General features: G+C 42.8%; 2 protein-coding genes across 3 annotated transcripts in view; one reads left to right on the forward strand and one right to left on the reverse strand.

Annotated features, from left to right (window-relative positions):
- The window catches only part of AGO4 (argonaute RISC component 4), a 588,224-nt gene extending 581,513 nt beyond the window's left edge, over positions 1-6,711 (reverse strand). The window contains exon 1 of the mRNA XM_085647981.1: positions 6,584-6,711. Within this exon, the coding sequence (XP_085504107.1) occupies positions 6,584-6,668 (85 nt within the window). The 5' untranslated portion in view covers positions 6,669-6,711. The remainder of the gene's footprint in view (positions 1-6,583) is intronic.
- A 267-nt stretch (positions 6,712-6,978) lies between these two features.
- Positions 6,979-20,558, forward strand: part of CLSPN (claspin) — a 413,699-nt gene continuing 400,119 nt past the window's right edge. Inside the window, exon 1 of one of the 2 annotated variants that reach the window (XM_085647976.1) lies at positions 6,979-7,157. In XM_085647976.1, the coding sequence (XP_085504102.1) occupies positions 7,083-7,157 (75 nt within the window). In that variant the 5' untranslated portion in view covers positions 6,979-7,082. The remainder of the gene's footprint in view (positions 7,158-20,558) is intronic. The other variant, XM_085647975.1, reaches the window with a different exon arrangement.

Consider the following 20,558-nt stretch of genomic DNA (forward strand, 5'->3'; position numbering starts at 1 on the left):
CCGTGTACATCATGAAGGTGTCTCAACATGGTGTGATTCCCGAAGGAATACTTCTTGTTGGGATTCCCTCTTGAAAGTACACGGCCACAAAGCTTACAAGTCACTAAGGGTGCATTTACCTTTTTCTTGCCCTCTGGAAAAGAAAAATACTCCCATATGAAAGCTCTTTTGTTTCCTCCTTCTCTGCCTCAAGGTAGTGCTGCTAGCCTCACTCTCAGAAGAGTTCTGCTGTTCTGCCATCGTATCACAAAGACAACCCAGCTCCTTCTCCTAAGGGATCACAAGCAGAAATGAGGGGAATGGGTGTGGTGTAGGAGAGTTCTAGAACTGAAAGTACTTTAAACCAATCAAAAGTGTTGTTTCTTGATCACATGACCCACCGTGCGCGTACGTTACGCTTATGGTGCACTTACGGAGCGCTTACGGCAAAAGTACGCATGCGCGTAAAAAAGACACGCGCAAACAGGCACGCCCCTTCACTTCCGCGTAACATGCGCGTGCAGCGTACGCGTTACGCACGCGTGATGTACATCTACGCAAATTGCGTAACTGAACGCAAACAGCGTAGAAATCTAACGTTATAAAAGCAAGACGTGCGCTTACCGTACGCGCACGTTAAAAAAAATACAAAAAAAAAAAAAAGGGAAAAAAAAACCACTATGTTGTACTAATAAATCTTACCTGTTTAGTTTAAAAAAATGGTAAAAATAAAAAATATATTGTAGAATTTTTAAAATGTAACCATAGTCTTTAAAAAAGGATAGAAAATTAAAATAAAAATATGTAAAAAAAATTGAAAAAAAAAAAAAAGGTAAATATAACAATTAGCATTTAAAAAACCTTGCAAATTCACTGAAAAACCATGGGTTTCACACATGTTATAGTTAGCTGGACATTTCACTCGTAAAAAACCAATGAAATTCCCCCGTTATAGTTAGTTCAGCTAACTATAACTCGCGCGCCCGCAATGCACTACTGATGACGTCACATATTACATCACTCATGACATGGTCACTGACATCACTCATGACATCACTGATGACATCTCAAATGACATCAGTGATGACATCTTCCAGTGAATGTGTGTTTTTCTGTAAATTAAATATGTTTTATATATGTATAGCTCAAGGTCAAAGGAAGAATAAATGGGTATATAAGTGTCTAAATGGATGCTTTGTTTTTGAAAAATTTATTGTGTAACTGACTGATTAAGTGTATCATAGTGAATACATGGCTTACTGAGTAATGTTTAAATATGAAAATATCTGTATCAGTCTCTCACTGTGTACAAGTGGCTGCATGGGTTGGTGAGTAGCTACATGAGTGTCTATATAGGTTATTAGTTGTTTTATTGAGTATCAGTATGAGTGTCTGAGTGTCTGTATGTTTCGGTAGGGGTATTACTTAGTGCAAAGGTGCATGAATGAGTGACTCACTGTTTGTGTGTGTTGAAGACAGCATGTGTGCAGAGCTGTATGGGCGGATGAGTGTGTGTATGGGTTTGTTAGTGAGTGAATGGCTGTCTCAATAGTGTCTTTATGAGTAACTACATATGTTTTAAACTAGTATATGTGACTATTGGTGTATATAAGTGAGTATATGTGAGAGTGAGAGATTGAAAGAGTTCCTGTATGAATAAGTATGTGTTTCTATAAGTGATTGTTTAAAAGACTAAGTATGTGTAAGTTTCCGTAGAAGTAAGTGTGGTGGTGTGTGTATAACTGTATATGCAAGTAAATGTATGTTTGATTCTTTATTAGCATGAGTGACTATGTGTGTGTGTAACTCTATGGATGAGTGGCATTGTGTAACAGGATGTATAGGTGTATGAGTACATATGATGAGTGAGTACATGTATGAGTGACTGTATAGGACTGTTGGTGAATGAGTGGATGTGTATGTGGTTCTTAGAATTACTGAAGAGGTTGTTGTAACTGGTATTGGTATGTCCATTGTTTTGAAAATTTTAGTCTCTATTTTTGAATGTGTGTATCAAAGGTTATATTAGGGGAAGAGGAGGTCTGCCACTCTATCACAAGGATGATGTCATCAGTGATGTCATGAGTGATGTAATATGTGACGTCATCAGTAGTGCATTGCGGGCGCGCGAGTTATAGTTAGCTGAACTAACTATAACGGGGGAATTTCATTGGTTTTTTACGAGTGAAATGTCCAGCTAACTACAACGTGTGAAACCTATGGTTTTTTCACTGAATTTGCAAGGTTTTTTAAATGCTAATTCCTAACTATAACGTGTGTGAAACCTTTGGTTTTTTCATTGAATATATATATATATATATATATATATATATATATATATATATATATATATATATATTCACTGAAAAAACCATAGGTTTCACACACGTTATAGTTAGGAATTCGCATTTAAAAAACCTTGCAAATTCACTTAAAAAAACCCATAGGTTTCACACATGTTATAGTTAGCTGGACATTTCACTCGTGAAAAACCATTGAAATTCCCCCGTTATAGTTAGTGCAGGCAACTATAACTCACGCGACCTCAATCCGCTGCTGATGACGTCAGATATTACATCACTGTATTTAGACACTTATTTACCCATGTCTTCTTCCATTAATCTTTAGCTATACATATATTACAAGTATTTAGGTTTCAGAAATACACATGTCATTAGTGATGTAATATCTGACGTCATCAGCAGAGGATTGCGGTCGCGTGAGTTATAGTTGCGCGAGTTATAGTTGCCTGCACTAACTATAACGGGGGAATTTCAATGGTTTTTCACGAGTGAAATGTTCAGCTAACTATAACATGTGTGAAACCTATGGTTTTTTTAAGTGAATTTGCAAGGTTTTTTAAATGCCAATTCCTAACTATAACGTGTGTGAAACCTATGGTTTTTTCAGTGAATTTGTACGTTTTTTTAAATGCTATGTTTTTTTTTTTTTTTTTTTAAGGTTTTTCACCGTGCGCGTACCGTAGGCGCACGGTGCGCTTCACGCACCGCGCACCCACGTTACGCAGTTCGCGGAATTTTTCTGTTTCTACCGTACGCGCACGCTACGCGTACTCTGCGATTTTTGGCAAAAAAATTAAAGGAAATTTTGGCCCTTGGGGGTCCTTCTGGGACCCCCTGACAAAGGCTAGGGGGTCAGGAACTGTCCACCATGCCCCCTTTTCACGTTCTCCACCTTTGTTTTTCACCCCCTCAGACTGCGAGAGACAAAATGGCGGCCGACACTTCCTGGTTTCGACCGATTCGAATGTTTACTAAGATCTAACAACCAATCAGAATCGCGCTCGTGCACGGCAGCGTGCGCGTACGGCAAGTTTTACTGTACGCGCACGGTGCGCGCTTATAGATATATATATTGATTTAAATGCTATTTTCTCAGGAAATACTGAAAAGATTTACACCAGACCTGCAAAAGGCACATCCCTGACCTGAGGACTACCTCTCTGCCAAATTTCAAGTAATTCTGTTCAGCCGTTCGGGCTGTAGCTTGGACTAAAGGTCCTATGGAAAAATGCATGGGGAAAACGCGTTTTGGGACCCCCCCCTTTTTCTCAGCCCCCGCTTGACGAATCCCCCCCCCCCCCGATACTTTCAGGGAAGGAGCGGAGCGCCCCACCTATTTTGAAAATTTCGCGAGGATTCGTCAATCGGCGCCAAAGTTATTCCAAATAGAATATTGCGGATTTCCTATGGAAACACGGGATAGAGACAGACAGACAGACAGACAGGGCCTCTAAGGGTGGCACAATAAGTGCTGCAGCCCTTCGAGGCCTTCCCTGGCCACACTGTCCTTGGCGTCTGTGGTGCCATTTACAAGAGGCTGACCTGTGGCCAGAGTGCCAATAGGGTTTTGTTTTCAATGCATGCAGTTTTAGGGAAAGAACATAGTCCCTGGGTACCTGTTTGGCAGGAGCCCAGGGCACACTTAATCAAAATACATCAGCAGTTTAGCAAAAAGTGAGGGCAACCATGCAAAAAGAGGACTCTTTCTTACACTCTTTAGATCAGTGATACTCAAAGTATGTCGCGGGGGCCGCATGCAGCCCTCCTGACCTTTTCCATCGGCCCCCATGTGCAGCAGCAGCACTGGGCTGCCATTTACTAGACTCAGCACTAGCATGGAAAAAAATGTTAAATATACAGCAAACGCTCATTTAAAGGTTAACTGCAGGTAGGGAAAGGAAGTAGCTAGGCCCTTAATTTTAGAAACACCTTCATTTTTAAAGACAGCCACTAGATATACATGCTTTGCTTCCCCTACACCCACTTTACACCCTCTGCTGGCATCAGAGCGGCCCTCGATCACACCGTAGACCAAACTTTGCGGCCCCGGGGAAAATGTTTTTGAGTACCCTTGCTTTAGATGGATACTAGGGATAGCACCATCTTAGACATACATGAAGTGGACCCTGAAAACCTGAATAAAAGGATTTGATTTGAGTGGCATATCCAGGGCTTTTGTGTATAATTTGATTGTTGAGTGGAGGATGCCCTTGAGATGTTTCCCTCTTTTGCTCATCTGTGTAGCTGGCTGAGGTAGCAAGGCATGAGGGATTCACCAAACCCACAACACAGTTCTATTTACCCCAAAAAACAATAAAGTGTCCATTTTCATTGATTGCACCAGGCTCCATGGCACCCTTGTTACACCATTGGTCGGGTTGCCTCAGAGTTCTGGTTTGCTCCATGCTTGGTAATAAATGCTTTTTTGCTTTCCTGTTCTTTTTAGGTATTGCATAAGACACCACACGCACTGTTGCTTGTGAGACATTTGGTTTATTCACAGTGGGCTTATAGCTCCTCAATTACTTACCCCTGGTTGGCTTCATTGTCACTCATTTCCTTGGTCAGCGCGCGTCTGCTTCACTTCCTCTTCATTTATTGTACCTCCCCTGGAGAATTGCTCATGTACTGCTTCCCTGACCCAGTCTGGGTCTTTCCACTGCTCATCCGACTTCGGAGGTACATTTTTTGTAGTTGCAGCAGTGCATGTGTTTGCAGGCTGTCTTTGTTTATGCTTCTTATCCAATAGTTATGTTGTTTCTTGCCCAGTCGTTGCTTTGCCCACACATTCTTCCCACATGACTGCTTACCCAGTCATTCATGTGCCCTGCCCCTCCCGCATTGTTGCTTTGCCCCGTCCCCAACTGCCCCTCCTGCATTATTGCATTCACATTTCACCTCCTCCTGCTTTGAAGCGTTGCCTCAGCGCACCACATCCCTGCATTGCTTTTCCCAATCCCATTCACTTTCCCCTTCTGCCTTGTTGCGTTCTCCCCAATCCTCCTGCATTGTTGCTTACCCTGCCTCCCGCCACCCCCACCCATTACGCCAGAAATAAAAGCACTATGATGCGGTAGCACTTTTTTTCCAACTTTCACCCATGCTGCTGTAGAACATGGCTAAACAAACTTTTACAAAGCCAATGCCTCTTAAAAAGAGACCTATTGGCTTTGCCAATGCTCGTTACATATGGGTTTACAATACCAATGCATTGGAAGTCGGACAAATGGTCCTCCTCTCGATCTAAGGGTAGACATCCATACCGCATCAATGGCGGGGAGGTAAGAGTGGGTCATCGATTTAAGGCGATAACATGAATCTAATATATTAACTTGGGGGGGGGGGGCGGGGGGGAGGGCGCTGGCATAGAGGATTGGAGAAGCCGCAATGAACTGCGATCATATGAACTGTGCAGGGAAATGTGCCAACTTGACAGGGGCGTAGCTTCCATTCCTGCAGCAGGTGCAGGGGCCCCGGGGCCTTGAGGCGCCCACTGAGGCCTAATTGTTGTTGTATTCTATAGTTTAAGCAGCCAGGTCCTTTCCTTGCTTGCACTAGGGCGGACACTGGCTACGTCAGAGTGGAAGGTGGTCAGAAACCAAGCCACCATTTTCCTATGCCTCGTTAAGATGGAGGACTGCGTGTCACTAAGTGCAGTGGGCGCGCCTTTGCAAGCCCCAAGAACACGGTAGTTTAAAGAAAACGACTTCGTTTAGGGGGAGCGAACACTGCAAATTAATAGTAAAAGTGTAGTTTTTTAACACACTTCTTCTGCAGGCAGCTGATCAGTTTCCGGGTGCTCAGTGTTGGGCTGATAAATACATTTAAATCAAAAATAACATTTTCAAAGGACAAACAAGTGCACAAATATCCACCGCAACAATCAAGTCCGATGTGAAATTCATGCATGCAAGTGAAGCACAGAACAGCCCAATTCTAGTTCGCAATTTAGTGTAAAAAGAAGAGATTGATTTCGTGAGTCAATTAAAATAGTTTTACAGTTTTCAAATATTCAAGCATAAATCCTAAATAAAAAAAGCTGCCCGTATTCAGGGTCCTTCGACATAAATGGCTTTGGACTTTTACAGTGCAAACTGCGCGGTAATACGATTAATAATTAATATATACCTTAATGGCGACACTACCAATTTAGAATGTTTTCAAGCTTCTTAACTGGCATGTAGTTTCCAATGACGACCACCAGGGGTGGTATCAACTGAAGGCCAAGCTAGAGCAAATAAAAGTTTTTTTTGTATATACCAGTTGCTCCGGGGATGTTTGGACTATCCAACTCGACTAACCTGGACTCTGAGAATTCAACGCACACCCGTTGGTGCCCAGGGCTTCCGAGGCGGTCTCCGTCTCTGCAATGGTCTCAGCACCCATCTTGCCTCCCAGAGCTCCACACACAGTCTGCGCTCCCCGCCTCGCCTCCATAAGTAAATGTGGTCCGGGCCCTGCTGTCCCCTGATTGCAGCTAATTGGACACACCAGGCACTGATTGCCACATGGTGGGTTCTCAAGGCCTTGTTGACAGGAGGCTGAGGGGTCTCCCTTGTTGCAAGGGACCACTGTCCTAGCAAACAATGTCGGGTTTGGTTCTTTGGAGATAACCAACATTATTGTCTTGGACCATTTGTTAGTCTCCTTCGGTTTTTAGAGACTTTCCAAACCATTGCTGGGCCTAATTTGTGGGATCCATCCAGAGGCCTCGTCAATTTTCCACCAATCCCGAGACCAAAGGGTGTGGCAGGAAATAGGTCCTCTTACACGTGGGCTGGCCCCACTCACCGAGGCAGAATGGACCCGGCAAACCTGCGAGTTAACTTCGCATCCCTGGACCAAAAGGAAATTCCTGCTTTTCCAGACCCTCTGGTAAGCAATTTACAGAGCCCCTCCCTTCGGTCTTTTTGAGCTGATAGCTGGTGGTGAGGGCAGACCACTAACTCCAGTGAATGCCAGGGAGTTCATTCCACGTTAAGACTGGAGTCTAAAGTTGGGGTGCCTGAGAACATGCTGTGTAAGGTTTCTGGCGTTCAGAGGTTGCAGGGAAATGGGCACCTTTGGTGGGCTCTAGCAAGCATAATCTAATTAGATTCGAGGGCATGGATATCAAAGTGTACTTAAACCCTCGTTTTATCGATAGATCCACAAGATCCTTCCCTGGGCTTTCAGTCAACAAACTAGTGTATTCTGGGAACTGTAGTCCTCGTTTAGTTCGACTGGTCTAATACTCCTGAAATCAGCTAATTGTCAAAGGGAATCTTAGATCTCTACATTGCAGGACTGCAGTAGTTATATCCGGGTGTCATGGCGTCATCTGTTACTTTAGTTATGGACCATGAGGTTAAAGTCCATGGAGGGACATTTTATGTTTGTAACAAGATAAGCCTGCTTTTCCTGCATAATTTGGCAATAGAACTTTCCGTTCTGGTATTTAAAGTTTTCATGTTGTACCAGGAGTGAACGATCACAAGTTGACAATTTAAAGGTGTGGGAGCTAAAAAGGTAGGACAGGCTGAACATCTGGTAGGACAGACACTTTGCGCCAAGTTGGCAAAACACCACATTTACCTTTCAAGACTTCTCATGCACATCATTGTTGCCGGGTGTTTTAGTCCAATTGATGCAAAGGAAGTTTACACCATCCTGAATACGCCATTTTAATTAATTAATCCATCCAAAGACTCCCGACTCGGAATATTAATGTATTGCCTTTATTTTTCATCATCCTTTTTAATAGTTATTTCGTGTGTGACGCCGTTCGAGCACATAACGAAAATTCTGAAATTCCAACCCAAAATTCGTGCGGCATAGCGCGGTGTTAGTGTTGATAGAAAAACAATTCTTTAAGGAGATCCGTGACCCCGTGCGGCCTTGCTGGACGAGGGCTTCATCTCTCAAGAGATATTTCTTTGCCCTATGCTAGGTGCAAGTCGCAAATGTATTGCGCGGATTGCATTCTGGTACTTGGAGGTTTGTTTTCCCTTTACAGTTTACAAGACTACACGTACCACAATGCAAAGGGCAGAACTGGTCTACTAGAGCTACTTTCAGCTGGCATGGTTCACCAAGAAATCTGCCCCAGGTAGGGTGAACGCTAGTTTAGCGTGGTCGATCTTCTATGAATTTTAGATTGTGTATATGCATTTTGTATTTCCAAGCAGGCACAGTTTGCGTACTCGTTAGACAAATGTCCTTACAGCGTGAGATTGTTAGCTGCGTGGTAAATCTGTTGGAATGAAGATTGCCGTTAAGTAATTGGGGCATTCATTCCCCAGCTCCTTGAAGTCGGCCGCTTTGGCCGATAGCTACGTCCTCTCCCAAAATGCACTGGGTTTGAATTTGCAGCCCCCGAGGTGGATGGCAGTTTGACATTTCACTGTTCATTATTATTGCAGGGGCTATGGGTGTGGGAGCTGGAGGAGAAGTTTATCTTATGACCACATGCCATCAGGACATCTTGTCTACCGCCCTGGTGTTTAATTGAATACATCGGAGCATTCTGGGAGTTGTAGTGTAGTGTTGGCTAGGTTTAATGCGATAAATAATCTTGACTCTCGTAAACTATGTATCGTAAAGGCAGGTCACATGGCTGGACCCTTGTGTCCTGGTGAGACACAGGCCTTTTGCAATGCTATTCCCCGATTAAATAAACGTGAGAGGCAGCCAAGGAGCTCTGGGAGGGCACAGGAAAACGCAAACTAGAGTTTCTACCTTTTCAGCAAAAAAACTGTGGCACAAGTGGGCAATAGAGGCTGAAGGTCCCTGTTACATTTCTTTATTTTTTTAATGTTTGTAGTTTCCCCATTTATTTATCTGACTGCAAAGTGGGAAGATTGATCTTGTGACAATCCTAATGAGTTTCAGGAAAGGGATGGAAAGGCTGTTGCATGTCAGTTGTTTTCCAACGCACAACATTTCTGTATCCTTCATGAACTATACACACATTTCAAATTATATCAGCAGCTAGAAATGCACTTTTTCTGTAATTCCGAAGTGTGATGGAAACAAAGGTTTTAGTAGGATCAAGACACTTTACTTGGTGATGCGCAAATGATTATATTTGCAGAAACACGATAGTTGTACCTTTGCAAATGTAGTTGCCAATTCAACAGAAAATGTACTCTCTGTAAATAACAGTGCGCCACCTCACCAGCGCTCCAAAATGCACCACCAGCTTCATACCACACTCGAAACACGCCTGCTGAACGGGCTTGGCACATTTGCCACACTTGTGTTTTTTGTAGGACACTCAGATTTTTCACAGTTCCTATGATTTCAGTGTAATAACATTAATAGCAGCATCCCCACTCTAAAAAATGTTCCAGCACCCCTGCCTGAACCAATGGGTGTGGTATCCATTGGGACAGATCATACAGGGCACCTGTTACTTTTACCTAGCGTGACTGTTAGGCCGTGAGTACTACCGTGGAATGTCACGTTTTTTTTATTATTCTTCGACGCAGCATAGGATGTGTGGCTGGAAGGATGCTGCCTTTGTTTTTTGTTGTTGTGGGAATTATTTCTGTGTCGTGCATGATAACCACGGAGGTGCAGGTATCGTGTTCTTGAACTCAGCCAATACTAGTGTGGTAGACGAAGAGGTTTGTGGGAGAGAGTTGCGTAGGATATGGTTTTCAATACACTAGCAGCTTTGAATGGCGGTGTAGATATTTTTATGATTATAGACTACTTACCTAGTTCCTGTATTGAGTTCTCCATTCTGAGATATTTTGTTTAAAAGTTTATGGTACTGAGCCAACATAGGTTGGAGAAAGAAATGATGTTATTTGCAAACATGGACTTTGTTACCATCATCCCATATGCAAGTGTCATTGTGAGATGTCAAGAAGCGGTCATAGGATGTAGCTGGTTGGGACCTTCAGAGGTGGACTACATTAAACCACTTTGATTGGCCAGAAGTATGCGACTGATGTTCCTCACTTATTCCATGCATGTTCAGTTGCTGATGACTGGTTACAGTACTGGGTGGCGACACTGCACGTCCCTCGGTTCCACTCTTGTTTGAGATCTAGTGCACTCTTCCCAGAGACCCGCCACCGATGGTCTCTCCTAAGTATTGTACAACTGTCCAATACACTACATGTCCCAAAGTCTGCTTGAATTATGTGCGCCTATTGCAGTTCAGCGATTCCCATTGACTGAGTCAAAGTGGTCGTTTGATGTTGAATTGTATTTGCCCACTAGATGCAGGCATGTATCAATGTGAAAAATGATGGGAATTAATTAATTGTTGAAATGCCCTGCAACTCTGATCTGTTGGGATGCGCAGTTGTCCATTGCTCAGCTTTGTATATGCATGACAGGCATATTTGGAATTTGGCCATAGTAATTCAAATAAATGTGTCCAATTTATATGTTACTTGATTGATTTAAAAAAAAAAAAAAAAATTGTTCTCAGATGCCATCAGACACAATCGGCCACACCGATAAGGTGTCCATTGACCGTCTCACCCACTGTACCTAAAATAAGTTACTTGAATCAAGTATAGTAACAATCCTTCATTTGCATATTTATTACTTTAGTGTAAAGATCAGATCCCCTGGGATGACAGTAGTACAAAACCAATGATTAGAAAAATCACTGTGCAAAAACAAAAATCGAAATATGAAAAAATCATTGTTTTATGTATTGAAGGCTTCATGTTACAGTCACTTTACAGAGGAAAGCAACTAGAGCCATATCCACAAGGTATTTTTAATGTTATATTAATATTTGAATGTGAAATATTTGAGACGTAAGAAACAACATGAATTATAATGTTACACAATGGTGTGTTTTTGTTTGGGAGAGGGGGAAGACATACAATATAAAAGGATTCATGATTCCAACTTATTTTGAAAGTATTATTTGATTCCTCATGTGAATTATGATGCAAAGAGGTTTGCTCTGGATTTTGTTATAAAAATTAATATAATGCTTTTATGTATAGGATTTGTTCTTGTAACTTGCATGTATGTATGTATTTATATGTTCCCGGGAGTAAAGAGTGTTCCCATAGCCCAACTTGCTGATGACTAGGGTGTGAGTGATAGTTTTTCTTGTGTTGCTTGGGAGCCATTTGAATGTATTCCTCAACATGTTCAGGGCGTTGAAGCAGGATGCAGTGACAGCTTTGACTTGTAAAGTGATGTCCAGTTTGCTGTTGATGATTGTTCTGAGGTTCCTGGCATAGATTATTGGTGTGGGTCTGAGTTTGGCCGGCCACCAGTTGGAATCACATGGTGAGGTGTTCTTGCTGAAGATCACTACCTCTGCCTTTCCCATGTCGAGCTCGAGACAGTTGGCTATCATCCAGTTAGCGACTTCGTCCTGCAGACGGTTAACTTGTTTCTTGTGCTGGGGGTCTTGTCCGAGAGGGAGAGTATGAGTTGCATGTTGTCTGCATAGGAGAGGATGTTGATGTCATGTGTATGGATGACATTGGCCAGAGGGATCATGTATGTGTTGAAGAGGGTGGGGCAAAGGCTATTAAGTCGCAAATGCGTTTTTGGGGCACGTTGCCGCTGACAGTCACGGGCAGGGTGGCATTGTCCAAAATGGTAATCCTTCCCAGACTATTGTACTACTTTGCCAACCTGCCATTATACATACCGGCGGCCTTTTTTGCCACGTTCTCTAAGCTGCTTCGGGATTTCATAAGGGGGAATAGCCGACATAGGTTGTCACTAGCAAAATTATATCTGCCCACAGATCGGGGGGGGCTGGCGGCGCCCTGCTTAGAGCACTACTACTTAGCAGCGCAATTGTAATGGATCGCTTGCTGGTTTGCGGATAAGGGTAGGGATGACACGGCGACCGTGCTGCCCTCGTACTCTCTGGAACGGCTTCTTACGCTTTTCCACCCAGCTGTCAAGAGCGCGACGCCAACACCGATCCTCCTGTAGGTGGCGTATAAATGTTATCGCAGAAGCCTATTTCTCACCAGAAATCTGATCCCCCTATGCGCCGGCGCTGCCATTAGAGGGTTCTCCCAACGGGATACAGACACTTACCCCTCTAGCTCTGGCTTGTTGGAGAGAGGCTGATAATCAGACTCTAGGAGACCTGTACAGAGACGGCTCGTTGGCAACGTACGATTCATTAGTGGAGGAAGAGGGACTCCCGCCAGGGCAATTTCTCACGCATTCGTTGGCAACGTACGATTCATTAGTGGAGGAAGAGGGACTCCCGCCAGGGCAATTTCTCACGCATCGCTCGCTAGTCACAACTCTGACTGCTAAATGGGGGGACATGTCAACGGAGCCAAAACAGCACCGTACGGTACAATACCTCCACGTTATGGGGCACTGTAGACACCTGGTCCGCTGGTTTGCAGCGTCTTTACGCATACATGCAGCGATTACACTGGAGCCCCTTCGACGCAAGTGGGAAACCGATCTGGGGAGGCCATTAGCTGACAGGGAGTTGGAGCGGGTATTGAGGGGGCCGGTGTGCATCCCCAGGAATATGAGGCTCCGGCAGATTCAGCTGTTCATAGTACATAGAGCATACCTCACGCCGGAGGCTGTCAATAGGTATTTCCATCGCGGGGATGCGGTGTGCCCCAGGTGTACGGAGCCTGGGGTGGGTCATGTCCACATGCTATGGAGCTGCCAGAGGATACGCGCTTACTGGAGCACGATAAATGAACTGCTCCATATTAATACTGGTCCTACCTTGTCCTTTGAATGGGAGGTGTATCTGCTGCACCAGTTTCGCAGAACCCCAGCTACGAAGGTGACATCTATGTTCCTGGATCTGGGAATAGCAGTTGCCAAACGATTACTCACCAGACGATGGAAGGCGCGGGATCCACCCCACGTGCAGGCATGGGGACACTCATTTTATGCATGGGCTAGGGCAGAGGGGACAGCCATCAGGAGGGAGGAAACGTTGGGATTAAGGAAGGAGCCAATAGCGGCTCAATGGTAAGGGCTTCTCCAGGCACTCCAGAGGGGGGAAGAGTAACATATGAGGGGACAACCTGAGGGGAGCGACTCAGGTCCAGGGTAGACTCCAGAATCAAAAGTGGGGTGTGAACGCGTTGTTCCATGCTTCATATACATGTCATTTTGCAGCATCACCAGGGGAGAAAATGCTAAGCGCCATTGTGGGGGGATAATAGCCTATTTGTACTGCTGGGCAAGGCTGCTGGGGAAGACAGGAAGGGGGGTGGGATGGGGACATTGTCATTAGCGCCGATCTGAGTTGGGATTGTTGGGTGTTAACTGTTTTTACACTGCTAGGTCTGTTAGCCAGTTCATGAGAAAATACCAGAAGGACTTGTACATGGGACTCTCGAAACGATGCAGTCGTCGTGTAGGGGTACATCCCACGCAGAGCAAGAACTGAATGTTATTCCTGTATCCACCCTGGTATGACTGTATTGTCAGGGATAGGTATGAGACTAAATATATGTGCGATGGGAACTGGTACCTATAATGATTGGGTGACACCATGCATGGAGTGTAACTTGTTTATGATGCCTTACAAGTATCTGTAACCTTTAAAATTTTAATAAAATAGATTTTGAAAAAAAGAGGCTGGGGCAAAGCGATGAACCTCAGATGAGTTTGTGGACTTCCGAGGAGTAAGGTGCCAGCCTGACAGCTTGTGTTCTCTCTGTTAAGAAGGAGCTGATCCAGCAGAGAGCAGAGTAGGTTATTGGATACCAATCTCGTGCAGGCGTTTGACGAGGATGGGATGTGAGACCATGCCAAATGCTGCAGAAAGTTCCAGAAGAATGATGGTTGCCGATTCTCCTCTGTCAAGGGTCATGCTGATATCATCTGTCGTGGCAATGGGTGCTGTTTATGTACTGTTGCTGGGCCTGAATCCAGACTTTGTGGCATTGAGGAGCTTGAGTTGGGTCTGTAGTTGGAAGGTGTGGCTGGGTCAGTAGATGGTTTCTTGATCAGGTGAATGATGTTGGCATGTTTCCAGATGTCCGGGAAGTGTATGAGTCGATGGAGGCATTGAGTATGGGTGTTAGTGCTTCACTGATTGGTAGGGATCCTTTGGTGCAGGTCGAATCAATGCTAGTGGTGGTAGCTTCTTGGGGCTGATTTGATGTCTTTATCTGCAGTGTCTTGACTAGTGGTGTGGATGGTGTGCTGCCTGATCACATGTAGAACCGACGAGTCCTGTTTATTTACTAAACCATTTTCGAGCAAGAATAAAGAACTCTGAAAAGCACAGAGCCTGTGGAACCCCCACCACAAAACCGCCGCAGAGTCTCACTTGCAATAACTCAAGGGGACTGTAATCATTGTTCTTATTCAAAAGGGAACATGATATTCCTTTCATTTGGCATCCTATTGCAGCAAAACGTTTGAACAACGCACAGCAGGCAAATTTAATTTTGCTGTTTCAACGTCAATCATATTTTCAAAAACCACGTAACAGCCATGACTTTCCTTTTGAAAACCATCACGATTTGTGGTATCAGATGGTATGTTACGTTTGTAGTGCCATCTACTATCTTTTATATGACTAAGTAGCTCTTTCGAAATCTGCATGCCCTTACAGTTCTGAGGTACTGAACCAAGGTCAAAGTGGTGTGCTGACATTTGGTTGTGTTTTATAATATTTAGAAGCAAGTCATATTGGGTTGTGGTCAATGTGATGACGTTCTTCGGCTATGACATTCTATCATTAATCTGTTCCATTTAGACAAACTCGCCCATCTCTCTCTTTTCTCTCTTTCATCTCTCTCTTTTCTCTCTTTCATGACGCTGACACCCTTGGTCGCTCATTATTGGTTCCCTTCACATAAACTATATTTAAATTAGTTGAATATGGTGATTCAAAAGAGGGCAGTTAAAAGCTTCGACTAAAAACTGTTATAAACATTTTGGTCTTCTTTTAATCCAGCTGTCAAAGTAGGCTATGTGAAGGAATGGGCGCAAGAGGCTTCAAAACTCCCCATTTTAGAAGCTCCTAAAATGCGCAAAAGAGTACATTTCTACTATCTCCAACCATAATTCTCATCGCTGTGAAAAGAGAATTGGATGAATAAGAGTGCTTTTGACTACTATATTGGAAAACAGAAGAGCTATGTGAATGACTCCAGAAAGATTCGAACTAGCAACAGAAATGCTATATAAAAAACATATTTGACATTATTAGATAGTGTTTTGCCTGGTGAAGTTTAACTTTGACAGCAGTGAACAATGAAAGTTAGATTGTAATGGAATTCTTTGGATTGGGTATTGATATCTTTTATTTCAGTTAGTTAAAACCATAAAATGATTCTACAATACAATGGAAAACATAAAATAAAGCTCGGCACTAAAGTGAGCTGAATAAAGTGCAAATGTGCCAACAGTAACTATAAGAAAAGATCCCAGAATGTTATACAGCTTAACAACTTCAAATAGTACGTATCCATGAAGAACATCCAAAGACCTTACACAGGTAAAGAATTTCTGATAGTACATGTGCATGAAAGGAAATAACCTTAAAAGGTCAAACCAAGGTAAAACACTATATTAAAAAATACTATCTCAGCCTATAAGACAGAAGTTCACCAAGGAGTGACCATCTTCATGAGCCTCCCTACCTCCTTTCACCCAGCAGATTAATGACCACCTTCCTGTACTTGACCAAGCAGTATGACATTTGCACATTTTTAAGACTCAAAGCATAATTCACAGCCTCTATCGCGTGACTGCAGCCATTTCTATGAAAAAGTGGTCTTAACCATTTTCTTCTTTACCTTTTTAAGTAGGGGCATACACAAATAACGTGGGTTAAGAATTCAAACATATAACCACATAAAAACAGCTTATTGTAGAATGTTTAGTCTCTGGCCAAGCATAGCGGAATTCCAAAACTGGAATTAATAATCGTAAATTAATAAAGAATGAATAAAGTCAAAGCCATTGGGACGAGCATGTAACTTAGCATCACATTTACTGAGAATGTAGTAGCCGTATGGGCTGAGTATTTTTTGGAGTTAAAGGATTCCGAATCCATTCTGTAGGATAATATTTTCAGTTGGTTTTTAGACACCTTCTTAAACTGCTCAGCTGACAGTGGAAGAACCCAAAGAGCTTCCAGTTGCAGAGTGTCTTTTGCAGTGGTAAAATAATCCTTCCAGGAATCAAAGCAGGCTGAGGCTGATGATATGGCAGTCTAGATCGCCTCCTTAAGGGACGTGTTCCTGGCGTTCTTCATCCTGTGGCAATTGATGATATACGGAAGCATCAACTTTAGTGATATCTGCTGTAAGTTGAATTGCAGTATAATGTGAGCTTGACTTAAAGAATTAAGAAGAGGAAAAAAATGCTTACATAAGAGTAGGATCTGAGAAGCTAAAATGGCATCTTAACCAAACCATAATTTCTAGCAGGAAAAAATCTTGCTTGTATTACTGTTAGTAGAGGTGCTAACAAAGGGGCTTCTAGGAATAAAGTAAAGTCTTCTCATAGCACAAGTGACCGAGGCAGCTTTGGACTATGAGCGTGCCAAATGTTCTCTGGGGGAATCTTTATCGTCTAACCAAATGCACAAATAACAGTACTTGATTTGTCCCTCTATTGTGGTTTTTCTGATCTCCCAGCTGCTCAGCTTACAGTACTTGTTACTGAAGACTAACACAGCAGATTTATTTGTATTGATTATTAATTTGTTGGCAGAATTTGAAATATTGAAAGCTTTAAGGGCTTTCTGTAGACCTGCAGGCGTATGATCGAAGATCCCTTATCATCTGCATATTGCAGAGACTGACGAGGCAATTAATCAAGTTTGGGAAGATGGGCCCCTTGAACCTTAATGGCATCGGACAAGTCTGCTCTATATAAATTAAAAGGCAGTGGTGTCAGCAGGCAGCCCTGTTTAAGCCCTCTATAGTTCTTAGTTTTCTGGCGATATGCCCATTTTGTCAGAGTTTGATTAGAACCCGAGTGTTCCAGTATAGTGATTGAATGGCTCTCAAAAGCGGGGGTGATATCCCCCAAGTTTGGACCAGAGAATTGAGCGGTCCATTCCATGGAAATCCTTTCTATTATCTATAAAACAGGCTGCACATTTTTACCTTTAATGTCAAATGTATTCGTAATGAGAGACTAAGCATATTATCTGTTGTATTACTAGCTCCCCTGAAGCCTTTTGTGTAGATGATATTAAATGATTGGTTTCTGCTCAATAGTCTAATTCTTTTAAAAATGATTTGGTGTAATATTTGGCATTTACGTCAAGGAGTGTAATTCTAAGGTATGTAAGGGCCACCTTTCTTAAAGGTAGGATGTAGGATACACCCATGCCATGATGTAGGGGACTATCTGAGTTTCAAATTTCTAGGTGGATAAACTTGGTAGGGCAGGCACCCAATGATCCAAATTTTATTTAAATACATCATTTGGGAGACCATTTGTGCATGAGTGCACCCTCAGATTATGTACTAAATTGTCTCCCACAATGTCTTGGGTAAATATGGGCCATGGTGTTCCAAATGCACAACCAGGGCCGGCTTTAGTGCTGGTGGCGCCCTGTGCGACAATGTTTGCTGGCGCCCCCCCAGTGACCACCTCCACCACGGATTCTCTCACTAGCACCCTTTAACAGTGACGAAGTCTCCATAACCACACTCTCTCAGATGCATTGAATTAGTTATATAGCGCCACTCATACCAGTGTAGGGTGTCCAAGCACTTTGCATCACACACACATTATACAGAGACAATTAATTATACGTGTGTAAATCCGTGTATAGGAAATGTTACTTAAGCCAAAGGACTGAAAGTGTAGGAGTCACATGTCATCCATACTGATAGGCAGTATAGTTTTAGAGTGCTTGGTGTGGAGAAGCACAAACTCAGTCGAAAAAGAAACAGCATAGTTGGGAGTTCTCTTTAATAATAAGAATCGATTTCTAGACAAATTAATCCTTTTTGCAACATTAATCAATGTTCTAATAATGTACACTTTGCAGTGTGTATGCAGTTCTAGGATGAACGTTAATAGCTCACTATTCTATATTAGGACTTTAAGTTATAAATTGCAAGTAACAAAAGGATGTCTCTTTTGAAAGCAGTAACCTGCTGATCTGTTTACATCATACGCACTCTGTAATCTACTTGGTACACGTTCTTTGCAGCTGGCATATTAACCCTCTGCACTAACTTCACATAAGTCAAATCATCAACTATGCAAAATGCTGATCTCTCTTCAGGACGTTAATTAATCACAGGAGTTATTGTGACATTTATGTGAGGCCTGGTAATTGCTGGGGGAAAGAAACGCTGCAGCAGGTGCTTCAAAAGCATAATAAACTTTCAAGCACGGCGCCCCCAGGAAGCCAGCACCCGGTGCGGTGGCACCGGTCGCACCTCCCTAAAGCCGGCCCTGTGCACAACAGTCAGCCCAACACAAATCAAAAGATACTCGGTTCAGTCCCAGGCGAATATGCATTTCAGTGCGTTAAGTGGGATGGAAAAGTTGTGCACAGGGATGTCTGTATAAGGGGACGTAGCAGACTAAGGCGCAGGTCTATGTAACTGAACAGATGAGTTGATAAATGTAAAATTAAATCCTGTGCTTCACAAATTCAGAAAGTGTCTAACTGAATAAAGATTAAAATACCATGCAACAAGGTCGTTCAGCAGTTTATAATAAAACGGGAGCCTGCAGTGCCTGTACAAAAGATCATCTCTAAAAGTCTTACTACAGGCTACTTGTGGCACACTAGTTGCCTGTAATAAAGAAATTGCGTAGCTGCTCAACTGTAATAAGGTATTACAGCTGAGTTCTGAACCATCAATGCATGCTGCTAGAGCCAGCAGCCAGGAGAAAGGCATTACATGGAGAATAATTAAAGCTGCAGTTGTAAACAACAAAAACAAGAACTGGATTTTCCTTCCTCTGATTTTTTTTTTTTTTTCTTTTGCTTTTAAATGAACAGTGATCACCAAAAAAATAGAGATGTATGGCTATATGTTTATTTTTGCACCATTAGGTAATATAGGAAAACAATAATTTCCATGCATGTTTTCACATAATCTGAGTTAGAGAGTTTGTTAAAATCTGACTCCCATTTAAACTGATTCTAATATCTTTTTGCTACTAATATATAACTGATTTTGGTGTGTTTAACTTTGCACTACAGATTCTTTGTCTGTAAACATCCCATCTCTTTTATATGAAACAGCAACACACTAAGGATTTATGCAGTTTGTGGGAAGGGTGATAGTGTGACCATCCATTATAAGGAATATAGTATCCCCGCTGTACATTGGAAGGATATTGCAAGCCCGTTCAGAGTTACATGACCTCATAAAGGAGGCCTGAGGCCACTGTGACTTGCATTATCTTTGCAATGTACAGCAGGGGGTATGTTATATATATATATAATCTATATGTGTGTGTGTTTTTTTTTTTTTTTTTTTTTGTGTGTGGGCATCCTAGCCTATAAGCAATAAAACGCCTGACAAAGTAAATCTAAAAGTAAGCATGAATAACTTTGCCATTCAAACTGAGTCAAATAGTATCTTAGACCTTTGGATACCAGTTGTGAATGACGGTAGAATTCACTGAGACACTTCGCCTCTGTGTCGCAAAAGGGTCTTCCGTGATGTGTTACTGGTTCCAGTAGGAAGGTATATATATTTTTTTCCGCAGTAGGAAATAACAGATATACGGGGTACCAACACACCCTGGTTAAATGTCCATTTTGTTTGCCTAGCCAGGGCTCAGCCCAAACAGGACCTGACAGAAATGGAGTTAAATCTGAGAATGCATTGCCATTATATTACAGCAGTGAAAAGCAAACGTCCTACAAGGAAGTGGGGGCTTCACTCTCCTTCTTTGCCCTTCACTTGTCTCCTAAGATCCAAATGAAGTGCTGAACAGCTAGCATGCAGCCGCAGTCGGTCGTAGGTCTAGAGAGCCCTAAACGAAGCACTGGAATGAGAGTTTATAGCCCATAGACTCCTTTGCCATAGTTTGGTCTCTGTGGATCCAGGAAAGGGGGTGGGGTGATGGCTGATGATCCTACATCACAAAACACTGTCACTCTTGCCTGTCTCATCACTATCCGTGCAGATCCACACAAGACAGGGCTCTGAAAGAACTGGTGCCAGCATGATGCCTGTTTTCTGCTCTCAGAATGGAGTGCATGGTGTTTGTTTTAGGAGGATTGTAGACGCGCAGTGTAGTTGGTAGCAGTCTGAAAGAAGAGGAGCAAGAGCATGTCTTTGAGTTAGTCTGTTTTATTGTACTTATTCCTTAAACAACCAAGTACCCATATATCCTCTTCACTCCACTGCATTC

Source organism: Triturus cristatus, chromosome 3_2 (assembly GCF_964204655.1).
Source record: "Triturus cristatus chromosome 3_2, aTriCri1.1, whole genome shotgun sequence".
Taxonomy (NCBI): Eukaryota; Metazoa; Chordata; class Amphibia; order Caudata; family Salamandridae; genus Triturus; species Triturus cristatus.